This window comes from Acomys minous, assembly GCF_964271855.1.
Source record: "Acomys minous genome assembly, chromosome: 15".
In the NCBI taxonomy this organism is placed as follows: domain Eukaryota; kingdom Metazoa; phylum Chordata; class Mammalia; order Rodentia; family Muridae; genus Acomys; species Acomys minous.
Window position 1 is genome coordinate 30,637,315 of NC_140497.1, and position 15,799 is coordinate 30,653,113.

Consider the following 15,799-nt stretch of genomic DNA (forward strand, 5'->3'; position numbering starts at 1 on the left):
ACTCAGGATGATCATTTCTAGTTCCATCCATTTGCCTGCAAATTTCAAATTTTCTTTGTTTTTAATAGCTGAATAGTATTCCACTGTATAACCATACCACAGTTTCTTTATCCATTCTTTGGTTGAGAAACATCTAGCTTGTTTCCAGATTCTGGCTACTATGAATAAGGATGCTATGAACATAGTTGAGCAAATGTCCTTGTTGTATGGTACAGCATCTTTCAGGTATATGCCCAGGATGGTATAGCTGGGTCTTGAGGTAGCACTCTTCCCAATTTTCTGAGAAACCACCAGATTGCTTTCCAAAGTGGTTGTACAAGTCTGCACTCCCACCAGCAATGGAGGAGTGTTCCCTCTTCTCGACATCCTTGCTAGCATGTGCTGTCACTTGAGTTTTTGATCTTAGCCATTTGTACTGTTTTAAGATGGAATCTCCGAGTCATTTTGATTTGCATTTCCCTGATGACTAAGGACTTTAAGTATTTCTTTAAGTGCTTCTCAGCCATTCAATATTCCTATGTTGAGAATTCTGTTTTGCTCTGTACACATTTTTAATTGGATTATTTGGTTTGTTGATGTTTAATTTCTTGAATTCTTTGTATATCTTGATATTAGCCTTTTATTGGATGTAGGGTTGGTGAAAGTCTTTTCCCAGTCTATAGGCTGTCATTTTGTTCTATTGACAGTGTCCTTTGCCTTACAGAAGCGTTTTAGTTTCATGAGGTCCCATTTATTTATTTGTTTATTTTTAACTTTTATTGATGTCTATAATTTACACGTCATGCACCCAAATCCCTCTCCTTCCCACAGTAAAATAAAATAGAGAAACAAAAAAATCTTGTCACAGAAGCTGTAGTGTATCACACTGTATAGCCTTTTGTCCACATATATTTACTTTCAAATGGTCATTGCTATTAGTCATAGGTCTGGTTGGAGGCCTGCACTATCGTTACCAGATCCTCACTTAAACTGCTGTCGGATATCCCGTTGTTACTGTGTGTCAAGGAGATTCTTGATCTTTGAATCTGCAAGCATGGCCCCTTCATGTGTTCCAGCAGGTCATACATGGGGTAGATGTTGGGGTGAGGTCCACTTAGAGCACTGGATCAGGGCCTGCTCCCTTGTCCTTAGGGCAGGGCCTGCTTTCCCTCTACTGTGTCATCATGGCAGGGCCTGCTCTCCCGCTCCTCTGTCCTCAGGGTAGGGACAGCTCTCCTACTCCCGTGTCACCAAGGCAGGACTGGCTCATCTGCTCTTCCCTTGTCCTCAGGGCAGGGCCCTGTCTCCCAGTCCCATGTGATCATGGCAGGGCCTGGTCACCCACTCCCATGTCATCAGAGCAGGGATGGTTCATCTGTTCCCATGTCATCAGGGCAGGGCCGGTTCACCTGCTCTTCCCTTGTCCTCAGGACAGGGCCCGCTCTCCAGCTCCTGTGTTTTCAAGGCAGGGGCCGCTCTCCAGCTCCTATGTTTTCAAGGCAGGGCCAGCTCTCAGGCTCCAATGTCCCCAGGGCTGGCTCACCTGCTCCCATGTCCTCAGGGCCAGCTCTCCTGCTCCCATTCAATTCACCAGATTGTTGCTAGCCATCAAGGCCTGGATGACCTCCTACTTCTGTGGGTACTGAATCTTGTGGGCCATCAAGCAGGTGGCATGTGGAGGCTCCTCAAAGTCTTTGTTGAGTAGTTTGCAGAAACCATTGTCATGCCAGTTTTATTGCTGTTGCTCTATAGTGCAGCTCGAAATCTTCAATTTTTTTCGTTAGAGATTTGAAGTTTTTTCCTATGAGTCTTTCATTTGCTTGGTTAGAGTTACACCAAGATACTTTATATTATTTGTGGCTATTGTGAAGAGTATAGTTTCTCCCTAATTTCTTTCTCAGGCCATTTGTTATCTGCATATAGTAGGGCTACTGATTTTTTTTTTTAAATTAACCTTGTATGCAGCCACTTTGCTGAAGGTGTTTATCAGCATAGGAGTTCTCTGGTGGAATTTTGGGGGTCACTTATGCATATTATATGCAAATAGCAATACTTTGACTTCTTCCTTTCTGATGTGGAGTCCCCTTCATCTCCTTTTGTTGACTTATTGCTCTAGCTAGAACTTCAAGTACTATATAAAGCAATCTGGAGAGAGTGGGCAGCCTAGTCTAGTCCCTGATTTTAATGGAATTTGAGTTTCTCTGCATTTAGTTTGAAGTTGGCTATCAACTTGCTGTATATAACCTTTATTATGTGCCTTGTATCCCTGATCTCTCCAAAAATTTATTTCTTCAAGACTTTAAATATGAACAGATGTTGGATTTTGTCAAGTGCTTTTTTGACATCTAAGGAGATGATCATGTGGTTTTGTTTTCTTTCAGTTTGATTATATGATGGATTACATTGCTAAATTTCCTTATGTTGAACCATCCCTGTATGATGCCTTCTTGGTCATGGTGAATGATATTTTTGATGTGTTCTTGGATTCAGTCTGCAGGTATTTTATTGAGTATTTTTGCATCAATGTTCATAAGAGAAAGTGGTCTGAAATTCTCTTTCTTTGTTGGGTCTTTTAAAGTTTGAGTATCAAGGTTATTGTGGCCTCATAGAATGAGTTTGGTAATGTTACTTCCATTACTATTTTGTGGAGTAGTTTGAAGAGTATCAGTATTAGCTCTTCTTTGAAGGTCTGGTAGAATTCTGCGCTGAAACCATCTGGCCCTATTTTTTGTTTGTTTGTTTGTTTTGTTTTTGTTTTGTTTTGTTTTTTTTTGTTGGGAGACTTTTGATGACTGCTTCTATTTCCTCAGAAGAACTAGGACTTTTTGTTTACCTGATCTTGATTCAACTTTGGCAAGTGGGATCTATTAAGAAAACCTCCCATTTCATTTAGATTTTCAAATTTTGTGGCACATAGGCTTTTGAAGTAAGACTTAATGATTTTTTGGATTTCTTCAGTGTCTGTTGTTATGTCTCCTACTTCTATTGTTTTTAAAATTACAATCAATCAAGACACAGACACTTGTTATATTTTAAAATAGCCTTAGTTAACCTGGGGAAGGGCAGATATTAATCCTCTAAACTACCTCCCATAGTGGGGCAGGTATGGGATCCCTGTCTCAATCTCATGCCATCTGTTTCCAATAACTTCTATCAAGCTACCTCCCATCCATAATCCTGTATACTTGCTAATGTTCTTCATCTGGGCTGGATTCTCCATCCATGCTGGCCATGTGCTTCTCCTCCATCTAACCTATGGCAGTCTTCCTCTCTTCCTTTCAGGTCTCCTTTTTCCTGGTGGCAGTCTTTCTTCTTCCCAGAATTCCTCTCTCTCCTAGCCCAACCTATCTCCTTTGCCCTGCCCAGGTGGGATGGCTTTTTATTAAGCAAAAGGTTAGCCACAGAGACAGTAAGCACTAATTAGCATCAAAATACATCAGACCATCCCCCAATATCCTTTATTTCTGATTTTGTTGATTTGGATACTGTCTCTCTGCCTTTTAATTTGGCTAAGGTTTTGTCTATCTTGTTTATTTTCTCAAAGAATCAGCTCTTGGTTTTTTGTTTGTTTGTTTCTTTTATTTTGTTTTTGTTTTTTTGATTCTTTGAATTGTCTCTCTATTTTATTGATTTCAGCCATGAGTTTGATTATTTTCAGCATTCTACTCCTCTTAGGCTTGCTTTATGACCTATTATATGCTCAATTTTGGAGAAGGTTCCATGGAGTGCTGAGAAAAACGTATAATCTTTTGTGTTTGGGTGAAAAGTTCTGTAGATATGTTAGGTCCATTTGATTCTGTTAGTGTCATTATTTCTCTGTTTAACTTCTGTTTCATTGACCTATCTTTTGCTGAAAGGGGTGTGTGGAAATCTCCCATTATTAATGTGTGGGAATTGATATGTGGTTTAAGCTTTATTAATTTTTTTTATACAAATGTGGGCGCCCTAGTATTTGGGGCATAGATGTTCAGAATTATGATGTCATCTTGGTTGAGTTTTCCTTTGATGAGTATGAAGTGTTCTTCCTCATCTCTTTTGATTAATTTTTGTTGAAAGTCTATTTTATTAGACTTTATTAGATATTAAGATAGCTACTCCAGCTTGCTTCTTGTGTCTGTTTGCTTGGAAGACATTTTTCCAGCCTTTTATCCTGAGGTAATGTCTATCTTTGTGGCTGAGAAGTGTTTCTTGAATGGAACAGAATGCTGGGGCTTGTGTATATATGCATTCTGGTAGTCTCTTTTTATTGCAGAATTGAGACCACTGATGTTGATATTAATGACCAGTAACTGGTAGGTCCTTTTATTTTGATACTGGTTGTGATAGTGTTTGTCTCATTTTGTTTTGCTAAAGTGAAGTTATTTCCTGGGTGTAGTTAGCCTCTTTGAGTTGGAGTTTTCTAGTATCTTCTGTAGGTCTGGATTTGTGGATAGGTACTGTTTGAAATTTTTTTCATCTAATATCTTGTCCATCTATGGTTAATGAAAGTTTTGCTAAATATAATTGTCTTGCTTGGCATCTGTGGTCTCCTAGCATTTGCAAGGCCTCTGCTCAGGTTCTTCTGATTTTTATGCTCTCTGCTGAAAAGTCAGGTGTGGTTCTGATAGGTTTGCCATTGTTACTTGGCCTTTCCCCCTTGCTTTCAGTATTTTTTCTTTGTTCTGTACATTTAGTATTTTGATTATTATGTGGCAGGATGATTTTCTTTTCTGGTCTACTCTATTTGGTGTTCTGTAGGCCTCTTGTATGTTTATGTGCCTCTCTTTCTTTAAATTTGGGCAGTTTTCTTCTATGATTTTGTTGAAAATATTTTCTGGGCCTTGGAGCTGGGCATCTTCTTTTTCCTCAATTCCTATTATTCTTGGGTTTCATCTTTTTATGGGGTCCTTGATTTTTCGGATGTTTTGTGTCAGGAACTTTTTTAGATTTAACATTTTCTTTGATGGTTGCATCAAATTCTTCTATTGTGTCTTCTAAACCTGAGAGTCTTTCTTCCATCTCTTATATTCTGTTGGGATGCTTACCTCTGTTGTTCCCATTTTTTTCTCTAAATTCTCTCTTTCCAGGCTTCCCTCACTTTGGTTTTTATCATTGTTTCCATTTTCATCTTCAGATCTTGAACCATTTTATTGATTTCCTTCACCTGACTGTTGGCATTTTCCTGTATTTCTTTAATTGATTTCTTAATTTCTTCTCTATAGGCTTCTGTCATGGCCCCTCTAAGGTCCTCAATCTGTTTGGCTGTATCTTCCTGTATTTGTTTACAGACTTTATTCGTTTTCTCCATTATCATCTTCATTATGAAGGATTTGAGGTCATTTTCTTGTGTTTCAGTTGTGTTTGAGTTTCTAGGGCTGATTGCTGGTTTCTGGAGATGCTGTATTATTTTGGTCAGAGACAGAGTGAGGGTGATGCACACCTGTAAGCTTGTGGCCAAAGTTTGAGGACCACTCCTGTGCCTGCTTGGATCCAGGGATGCTCAGTGGACTGGCCTGGTGACTTGAGGTCAGATCCACCGATGTTCCTCACTTTGGGGTCTCCCCTGGGTGGTGGTTTCTGGTTTTCTTTGGCTGTTGAGAACAACTCATAGGTGAGTTGCTATAGGTTGATACCCCTCACCTGCGGGGATCAGAGAACCCTTCTGTGGATCAGGCGGGTGACATGGGTTCAGATCCAGGAACTCGCTGTGGATTGGTGGCATGATCTGAGGTCATATACACCTATGTTTCACACTGTGGGGTCTACTCTAGGCTACAATGCCCAGACACTAGTGCCTTGTGGCCCATTGCTTGGTAAGAGACAGAGAGTGAGGTTGCTGTGTGCCTACAGGCATGGGGCTAAGGTTTGGGGACCGCTCCTGCATTTGTGCCTACTTGCATCTGGGAACTCTCTGAGGATTGGCCTAGTGACCTGAGGTGAGATCCACCTGGGCACCTCACCTTGTGGTCTTCCCTGGGCTATTAGCCCCAGACGCTGCTCCCTATAGCTGACAGTTCAGCTCAAGACAGTGCTGGTGAAGAACAATCACAACTACCTGGGCCTGGGAGCCTTCTGTGGTGGTCCGGATGATCTGAAGTCAAAGCCATCCATGCTCCACACCCTGGTGTCTCCCCTGAGCTAGAAGATCCAGACACTGGTACCCTGCAGCTCATAGTTTAGTCTGAGACACTGAGTCTGAGTCATAGAGTGCAGATGTAGCTCACAAGTGGGCATCCAGTCTCTGGAGCCTAGGCACACACCAGCCCACTGGGACCCAAGAACTCCTCCATGGACCAGCTAGATGGCCCAAGGCCAGACCCACTGGTACTCCACACATTGTGGACCCCTCTCACCCAGGGTACTGCAGCTCTGGTGCTCTGTAGCTCCCAACCTGGTCCCTTGGTTCAGTCCTGCTGATCAGACAGTGAGTGATTGGTGCTGCCATCTTGGATCATTTGAGGGTACATAATTTTATGCAGAAAGTGAAATAATGATAATAACCAATTAAGGATAGTATTTATATTTTCAAAGAGGAGTGATTTTATAGGAAAGAATGGAGAGTTCTTATACATAATAAATTGATTGTTTTAGGTTATTTAATGACTTCTTAAAGGGATTTTAATACTTTAGCTTACTACATATATTTTATATATGTTTTTGTCTTGTACAAAAAAATAACCCCAATAAAAGTAAATTATAATAGGCTAATGGATAGTGAATATGCTTCCTTTACATTCTATTACCACCTGCAGGTTAAACTAGGTATTGCAGAAAATTGTTTTTTGTTTTCAAACAAAAACAAAAATAAATTAAGGAGCAGCAAAATAAATAAAATCTGCAAGGAATTGAGAATATGTATAGAAGTACAAAGGGAAAGGTTTCAATTATAGACATAATCTGTTGTTAGTAAACATGCAAAATATATTTAAAAATACAAACAATATAAACACAAATGTTACCATCGGACCATTGTCCTTCATATGAAGAAAAAGAAACAAGTAGTATTTTACCCATCATGACAACTAACTTTGTTAATGGAAACCCAAGTTGTAGTGGGGTGTGTGTGATATTCTCTCTACACTGAGTACTGAATTGTATTCATTTAGTAACTCACTAACACCAAACCAGATATCACACTTTCTTGTCATTGCTCCCATTTCTTCTTTTCTTAGTTTGTAATAAACACAGGCACCAAGTTAAAGTCTCAACTATTTCATGTTCAGTCTACAAAACAATGACTGTAATCCACCTTGACACACAAAGGGTAGGAACAGGACAATTACAAATTCAAGGCCAGCCTGCCAAAGAAGAAAAAGAAAAAAGAAAAACAAGAGCCGGGGGACATGGCTTTAGAACAGCACTGGCCTTGGATACGCATGGCCCTAGGTTCTCTCTCCAGAACTGCAAAAACAAGCAAACAAAACTGCTAACAAAGTCTCAAATAGTTTCACAGGCCCTAGATACAGGGAAAACCTCGAGAACTTGCAGCCAATCAGAACTAGCCAGAAGGATTAGGACTTGTGGCCAGAGAAGGTTGCTCAACTGCCGGTTTAGCTAGACCCTGGTTCATAACAAACTCTGGATTCAGCACCAGCCAATCCTGAGTGCACCTATACCTGTGCTTCTAGTTCACGCCAATAGAAACGAAGACGATCTAACTGTATCTGAAATTCTCCTAACTGGCTTTAGAAGGAGCCTGTGAGCTCACCTCGGGGCCGCCATTTTGCCTAAATGGTGGTTCCTGCACGCTGGACCTCTGCAGAAATAAAAGCTTTTTGCTGATTGCATACTGAGTCTGGGGTACTTCATCGGGTACTGGACCCTAACAGTTGTTAAGGCCCCTTGGTTTCCTTCTCGACAGGAATGTGGGTACTACAGGAGAGACCCGAGGGTTTCCGGTCTTCCCGTCTCCATCTGGAGCTGAGGGCCTCCAGGGAAAGAGCTTAGGTTTTTCTGGTGAGCTAAGCACTTAATACTTCCGCACAGGCCTCAAGCCTCCATACAGCGGACCTAGCTGGAAGGCGCACAGCATGGTGGGATTTGTAGTTCTGCACCCTCCAGCTACCCGGCTTGAGTGGGCATCCTGGGATATGTAGTCCGTTTGAGTAAATCCGTTCCTGACTAGAGGGCCTTAAGTGACGTCCTGAGCGCCCTGAGTTCGCACTGCGGCTCCAGCCTCGCCGAGTTCTCGCACCCCCGCGCGCGGCCGTTGCCGAGGAGACGGCGCACGTCTCGCCGAGCGTTGTCCCCCCACCCCACCCCCACCCGCTCCTCTCCGCAGTTCCCCCGCCCCTCTTCTCCCACCACAATGAGGTCCTAAGATGGCGGTGGCTGCGGCGGTTGGCGCCTAGTAGCTAATGTAAGAGAAGGCGGCCATTGGGCTTTGGGCAGTCAGGGGAACTTGTGGGCCTTCCTGCGGCGGCCTTTGAGGAAGAACCGCTGCTGGTGGCGGCTCCTGGTCGCGGGGGGAGTCCGACCGGCACTCCGCCCTTGGTAGGAGGGGCGGCTTCGTTTTCAGGTAATGCCTGCGCGTCCGCGGCCCTTGGCAACCGCGGGCTGGAGGGCAGGGTGGTGGTGGTGCATGGCCCCGGGGCGGTCCCTTGGCTATGCTGACCTGGGTCCCCTCGCAGCACTGACTGACACCATCACTCTGGGGACGCGCTGGCGCCTGCACGATCTTGTGGCTTCCGCTCTTGTACACCCGAGGACCCCCTCGCTCGCCGTGTGCCCAGGTGCTTCCAGCTGTGGCCCTTTTGGGGGTGGAGGGAAAAGCGGGGTTTTGGTTTGGGTGATAATGTTCTCGAAGGAAACAAGCCATGGCGGCCTGAGGCCTAGTGACCTCCCCCCACCCCTGCCAGATTCCATTCTGAGACCCCCCCTCCCTCTTTCCCTCCCTCCCCGCCCGCCCCCCGGGGCCCGAACTGGGGAGAGCATGCTGAGCGTCTGCCGCGTCTGCGGGGCCGGGGAATGTTTTGCTTTCTTGGAGCAGAAAGGGCCGGGTAGGCGTTCCTGATTCCAGCTAGTGGCTTTTAGCTCCGAGGACGTTGATTTAAATAATACTCCGCGTCCCTCCCACTGCCCCTTCTCCATCCTTCGTGCAGATCCCGTTTCTTTTACTCTAGAATCGGGGTGGGGTGGGGGGGCTTAACGGGAGGGGAGGTGCAGTTGGGATTCAGACTGCGTTGCTTGCTTTGCAGCCACTGCGGTTAGGGATTTAGGTGTTAGGCCCCTGTGGGGCGCCTGCTTGGAGCAACTTTTCGTTTCGCGGCCCGCCCCTGCGTAGCTCGCCGTGTCCCCCCTCCCCCCAATTTTTTTTTTCATTCGTGGCCGTTTTAGGATTTATTTTATGTGAACCACGGATAACATCTTGTTTTGGCGCTAGAAGAAGCGGGCTTTTTTGGGTGCCCCTACTTCCCCCGCCCCATAACCGCTTACCAGACTCCGCCTTCTGTGCGCTCTGGTTACCGGAGCCGGGGTTAAAGAGCTTCATAATGCACCTGCTTTTGCCTTTTCCCTATCACTTTCCTCCTGGTCAGTGCTACGGGCTGTCGTCGTTAACACTGAATTTTGCAATTGAAGGTACACTTCATAAATGTAGTGAAAAAAAATCTCATGAATTAGACTTTTTAAATAAGCTATTGAATTGTGTCAGTAACAGGTTTTTAATGACTTAATCAGGAGAGTAAACTTTCTTCATGGGTCTTTAAATGATAATTGGGGCTATTTTTTTTATTATCCAAAGAATCTTAGAGATTTGGGGTATCTAAACGTCTTTGTTAAGGTAGACTGAGTTTAAAATTGTTTAAAAATTATGTTTTTTATTATCTGAAACATTAGGTCATAAATTTAGTGCTTGTTTTCTGTACTTCAGAGTATAAATAAGAATGTACTTTTTTTGTTTTTTGTTTTTAATAAGCAGGCAACTCCTTTGAACTGTGTGTGTGTGTGTGTGTGTGTGTGTGTTGATGTTTTTTAATAAGCAGACATCTGCTTTGAACTGTGTGTTTGTGTGTATCTGCAGAAGGAATCTGAATTACTTCTATGCTGTTTTAATAAAAGCCACACAAGTGTCATATACTTGAAGTCCCAGGAATTGGGTAGCTGAGACAGGAGGATCAGGGCGTTTGAGTCTAGTCTGTCCTACACAGCCAAACCCTACCTCAAAAAAATGACACACACACACACACACACACACACACAAATACACACACACACAAATACACACACACACAAAGTTCAAGAAACTTTTTTTTAAGATTAATTTATTTTTTGTGTGAGTGTTTTGCCTGCATGTGTGTCTATGCATGCCTCTGCCCTGTCTGTGTGCCTGGTACCAGGAGAAATCAGAAGGGGATGTCAGCTTCTCTGGAGTTACAGATGGTTGTGAGCACAGCAAGGGTGCTGGGAAGCAAACCTGGGCCCTCTACAACGAGAGTAACAAGCACCCTTAATCTCTGAGCCATCTCTCCAGCCTGACTCTCTTTTGTGTTTGAACCAGGATCTCATGAACCCCTGCATGGCCTTGAACTCTTGATTTACTTGCTTCCACCTCCTAAGCACTAGGATTACAGGTGTGTGCCATCAGGACTTGCTGAAAAAAATCTCATTTCTGTGAAAGCAAACAAATATTCATACTTCCTTATGACGGCCAGAGATGAGACTGTCATGCAGAACTACAGACTGGTAGTTGATTTTTGTCTTGATTGCAGTTCTCAGTGTTTTTGTTTTTCATGCTGGAAGATTATAACAAAATAGAATAGAAAAAAATGGAACTTAAACACATCAAATGTGAGTAAGTGATTGCATTGTGGTTGGCATTTTTGCAATAAAAAGAATTATACTTATTTTAAATTAATTTTGCTAAAAGGAAAAATTTGGGAAGATGGATAAGAGGAATGAAAATACTGGGTAACTGACTTAATTCGCACACGAAGACTTGGGTTTTTCTTTGTGAGGTTTATCCCATTGTAAAGGAGTGAATATTAACTGGTGGAAAAACCAGAAAGGAACAGTCAGCCAGGGAATTTGGTATGCTGCAAACAGACAATGCATAGTAATAAATTCATTTTATAAACGAGTGCTTTTAATGTATTATGTGGTGACAAACATTTGGTGATAAGCCATTGAACAAAATAGACAAGATGCATTACCTCTTGATAGTGTGTGTATATTATATAATATACACGCCTTAACACAGCCATGTCAAAAGCCAAAGCAAAGCCAGTGCCACTTGGACAGGGTGTGAGTAGAAGCAGAAAGCTGGTAGTTGGTTTTCTAGAGGTAACAGGACAAATAGGTAGGAAAGTCACGATGCTAGCAAGATGTTTTTTGTAATGGTGTTGAGTAAGAAGGCATTTGATTAAAACAGAAGAGAAATAAAAATAATCAAGGGACTAGAATTTAGAAAGGTCAAGAACAGAGTTAGCAAAATTAGGCAGTGACATAGTAGGATGCAAGAGTCAGGATTAGAGAGGAAGTTTAAGTTGACCTTGAACAAATTAGCAGTTCAGAGTGAAAAAGGTATTAGGATGAGGAAGATAAAATAGACATTGGAATAGAGACTAGACACTTAGAAAAATTACATACATACACTGTTCATTAAAACAGGGAATGGTGGGCAAAACCAGGAGTCACTGTTACCAAAGGTAGGACAGAACAAAACGATGCACAAGGTAGGACAGAACAAAACGATGCACAAGGTAGGACAGAACAAAACGATGCACAAGGTAGGACAGAACAAAACGATGCACAAGGTAGGACAGAACAAAACGATGCACAAGGTAGGACAGAACAAAATGATGCACAAGGTAGGGCAGTATTTTTGATGTATACTTTTTAAAAGAAGAAAAGCTGGATATTAGTAAAATGATCTGCAAAAAGTATCTTCCAGAAGAGTAGGAAAAGGAACATCTACTTTTAGAAGTGATTTGGTAGAAATTGGTGCTTTCAGGGTTTGATAGGCAGAGCTGTTAACTGTAAGTACAGATAGGAATGGCATGGAAGATAGAGATTTGAGGTTAGTAACAGTAGCAGGGCAAAGTTAGTGCTTTTTGCTTGCAAATGAGTATATACATATCAGAAAGCAGTAGATTTAGTGTATGTAATTGTGGGAAGGAAGAGTTCTTAGCCAACAGAAGCTTATATATTTGGGGGAATGGACTTAGGTCTTATATTTGCTTTTTTTTATGGATTAATGATATACTGAACAAACTTCACTAATGTTAAAATGGTCTGCATAAGTAACTAACAAAATTTTAAAGAAATGATAGGGCTTGGAGCAGTAGCTCAGTAATTTAAGAACATGTAGTGCTTGTTCAGAGGATCGGAGTTAGAGTTTCAGCATGTCTGGTGGCTTGCTCACAACCACTTGTAACTCCAGCTTCAGGGACATTGGCCTACCGGACTCTTCTGCATGCACACACAATTAAAAATAATAAAAATATATCTTTTAAAAATAAAACAAATGTTTGAGGAGATAGAAGTGTTTAACCTAACTTCAGCATTGTATAGTGTATACATCTATCAGACTATCACACTGGTACTCTGTAAATGTATAAAATTCCTGTTTAAAAAAATCTGGATGTGGTCACACATACTTGCCACCCTCGCACTTGGCAGAGAGTGCAGGTAAGAGTGCTGTGATCCATGATTGGCCTGGGCTGCACCACGTAGTTCAGGTCAGCTTGTGCTATAGCTGCAGTTCTCAACCTGTGGGTTTCGACCCTTTGAACACATTTTACACTATTTGGTTATTAAGTAATGTTGTATGACTTTTTGTGGGGAACCTAGTTCACCCTAGTAAAAGAAGGCAGGGACAGATGAGAGAAAATATGCCATCCAAGTCCAGCTTGGTGAACTAGCACACTTAATTAGGGTTACTTACATGAGCATGGTCAGGTACACCATCAAAGAACAGTCTCTTTTCTCTCAGCTATTGTTAAGTTAACTGTTGTATATTTCTAGAGAGTGGAGTGGCCATGTGCACCCCAGGAGGCTCTTTCCATGATGGACTGTCAGTAGTGCCAGTGTTGTATAGGTTTCTTGCTCTGATTTCAGGATTGCAACAGCCATTTGATACCCCAAGCTCACATTTCAACATTTAACCTCTTCCATATTATAATATACTTTTTTCCCATAATGTTCCGTCTTTTCTGTAATGTTCCCTGAGCCTTGTGTGTGGGTAGATAGGGCCAGTGTTGCAGATGTATGATTACTTTCTCTATTTAGAAGTGAGCATTGGGCCTTTTTGTTACAGTAACAGTGACTTGTTCTCAGTACTTGGACTGCTTATGAGTCTTTTCTATAGCTGCTGTCCACAGCAAAAAGAAGCTTCCCTAGCCAAGGTTGACAGCAGCAATAGTTTATGGGCACAAATGTAAATGGTTAGAAGAATTTTGAGAGGTGTGTCATATACATAGCTGGCCATAACTTTCCCATCAGGGCCTAACACCTCCTTAGCCACAGCTTTTTGTTTTACAGTATCAAATTAAAGTTTACTCCCCTCTTCTGAAATAAACCTTAAATCCCACTAGAAAGCAATTGTTTATACCTCAGAGAAGTATACCTTATACTGGTATACTGGTATACCTTATACCAGTGGCCACATCTTGATTCACATGCAAAAAGTGTTAATACTCTTGTGACCGTAGCTGAATAGTATATAGCCTAGAACTCCCAGCCCCAGCCTTCATAATGGCATTTTGGCACTAAGACTGCTAGCTAGCAAGGAGGGAGCTCACTCCTATCTTGGTTTCTCCGTATTCTAACCCAGAATGTGCTGTATCATGAGTTGTAGGGTCTTAAAGTCCAATTATGACATGCAGCAAATATCAATGGCAAGAGCTGTATTGTACTTCATAGGGAGGTAGCCTGCCCATGGTATTGGTATCGGTAGTAGTAATCTTGTGGCTTTTTGGGATTGCCCTTTACATTTAGACATACACACATCCTTAACTGGTGTTTTTGCTTACACTGGCACGGGCTATTATAGGGTTTTCTCCACCATTTTGTCCGTAGTATCATTTATGCTTTATCCAACCATAAAACTCCCACGAGTGTCTGGCCTCTGTGCATTATGTGGATAGTTTCTCATCTTGTTCCTTTAGTTGTGTTTGTACTTTCAGATAAATCTATAAGGTACTCAGGTTAATAATAAGACCTTTAGAGGCTGGAGAGATGGCTCAGTGGTTAAGAGCATTGGCTGTTCTTCCAGAGGATCTGGGTTCAATTCCCAGCATCCACATGACAGCTCTCAACTCTCTGTAACTCTAGATCCAATGGCCCTGACACCCTCACACCAGTGCACATAAAATAAAATGAAATAAATAAAAAATAATAAGACCTTTTAATAGAGTGTAGATAGGATCTCTGAAGGACCAGCATAGTCTGTTCTAGGCCAATTAGTCTTGAGATTCAGTACCTAAGGGGATACAGTTAGTAAAGTCCAATATAGCACAAAAAGATCGTTATCAGTTGTTCCTCAAAAGGGCATTGTTGTATACAGCTGTGTGGATAGGAAGTCCTTTCTTTTTTAGGTCTCTAATCTACAATCATTCTTTATGAATTGTTCACCTCCTCATCCTGGGACATGGGTCCTGTTTCCCCACTGCTTGAACAAAGGCGAAGTTGACAGTGGCACCATGCTCTCAGGCTCTGTCTGTGTTGAGCTTTCCAGGCCTGACACTTTGACTCCATTAGCTGCACCTGGTGCAAAAGAGCCTTGGCCTAGCAAACTTTCTCATCTCAGGGGAGTAGTGTACACAGTATATTTTGGGGAGATCCTTGCCCATTTTAATCCTTTTAGTGTGCACCACTCTTATCTTCATAGTCACCTATGGATAGCATTGACCTGCTTATTCCTAGGGACTGCCAGGAAGCAAGGTAACCTGGTCCTGATGTTTGCTTAGATCCCCAGTATTCTACACATTAGCAGGGACTACTAAATCCTCAATCATCCTGTATAGTCCTCATCTGTAGACAACTTTGGCCACCTGTTAGGGGCACTACTAGAGTAGTTCCCCACTCTAGTAGATGCCTTTACTCTTCAGCTGTGGGCATGATGGAACTCCCCTATCCCTTTTCATTCTTTTGGTTAATTATTCAAGCCTAAAGAGTTCTAAAACCTCTAGTGTTGCTGTTAAATTATCAGTATTATTAGGCCTACCACATTGGGCACTACTTCTTGTTGTTAAACTACCTGTATGACCTAATAATACTTGTTGCTGTTAAATTATCAATAGCGCCTAATAATGTTTATTATCCAGCCTGTAATTATTATTACATCAATAAACCTACTAACAATCAGTCAAGACACAGACACTTGTTATATTTTAAAATAGCTTTAGTTGACCTGGGGCAGGGCAGGCATTAATCCTCTAAACTACTAACCATAATTTCTATCAAGCTACCTCCCATCCATAATCCCAAATACTTGCTAATATTTTTCATCTGGGCCAAATCCTCCATCCACGCCGGCCATGTGCTTCTCTTCCATTTAACCCATGGTGGCCTTCTTCTCTCTTCTCCAGTCTCTCTTCCCAAGATTCCCTCTGTCTCTCCAAGCCCAGGAACCCCTTTTCATTCTTTGGTGAATTGTTCAAGCCTATAGCCTTCTAAAACCTCTAGTACAGCATTTGGCTGTCCTTCAGTCTATTCTCCTATAAATGCAAACACAAATTGTGCCACATTTGCTTTTGTCCTCAATAATCAATAATACCCTCTTTTTTCCTCTTATACTCTTAATTGCTTTTACACTTCATGAACTTGATTTATATGCCTAAGGCACTCAGATCTGCCTGAGCCTCTCTGTTTGTTAAAGATACTGACCTCCACTATGGAGTGA

The 15,799-nt window shown here is 42.1% G+C and overlaps 1 protein-coding gene across 4 annotated transcripts in view; it reads left to right on the forward strand.

Annotated features, from left to right (window-relative positions):
• Positions 1 to 8,052: 8,052 nt before the first annotated feature.
• PCM1 (pericentriolar material 1) overlaps positions 8,053 to 15,799 on the forward strand; it is a 92,853-nt gene continuing 85,106 nt past the window's right edge. For 3 of the 4 annotated variants that reach the window (XM_084759332.1, XM_084759334.1, XM_084759333.1), the window contains exon 1: positions 8,053 to 8,476. Coding sequence is in view for 1 of the 4 variants with exons in the window: in XM_084759331.1 (XP_084615457.1) it covers positions 8,926 to 8,957 (32 nt within the window). In the remaining 3 variants the exon portion in view is untranslated. Of the gene's footprint in view, positions 8,477 to 8,879; positions 8,958 to 15,799 lie in introns of those variants that run through there. The other variant, XM_084759331.1, reaches the window with a different exon arrangement.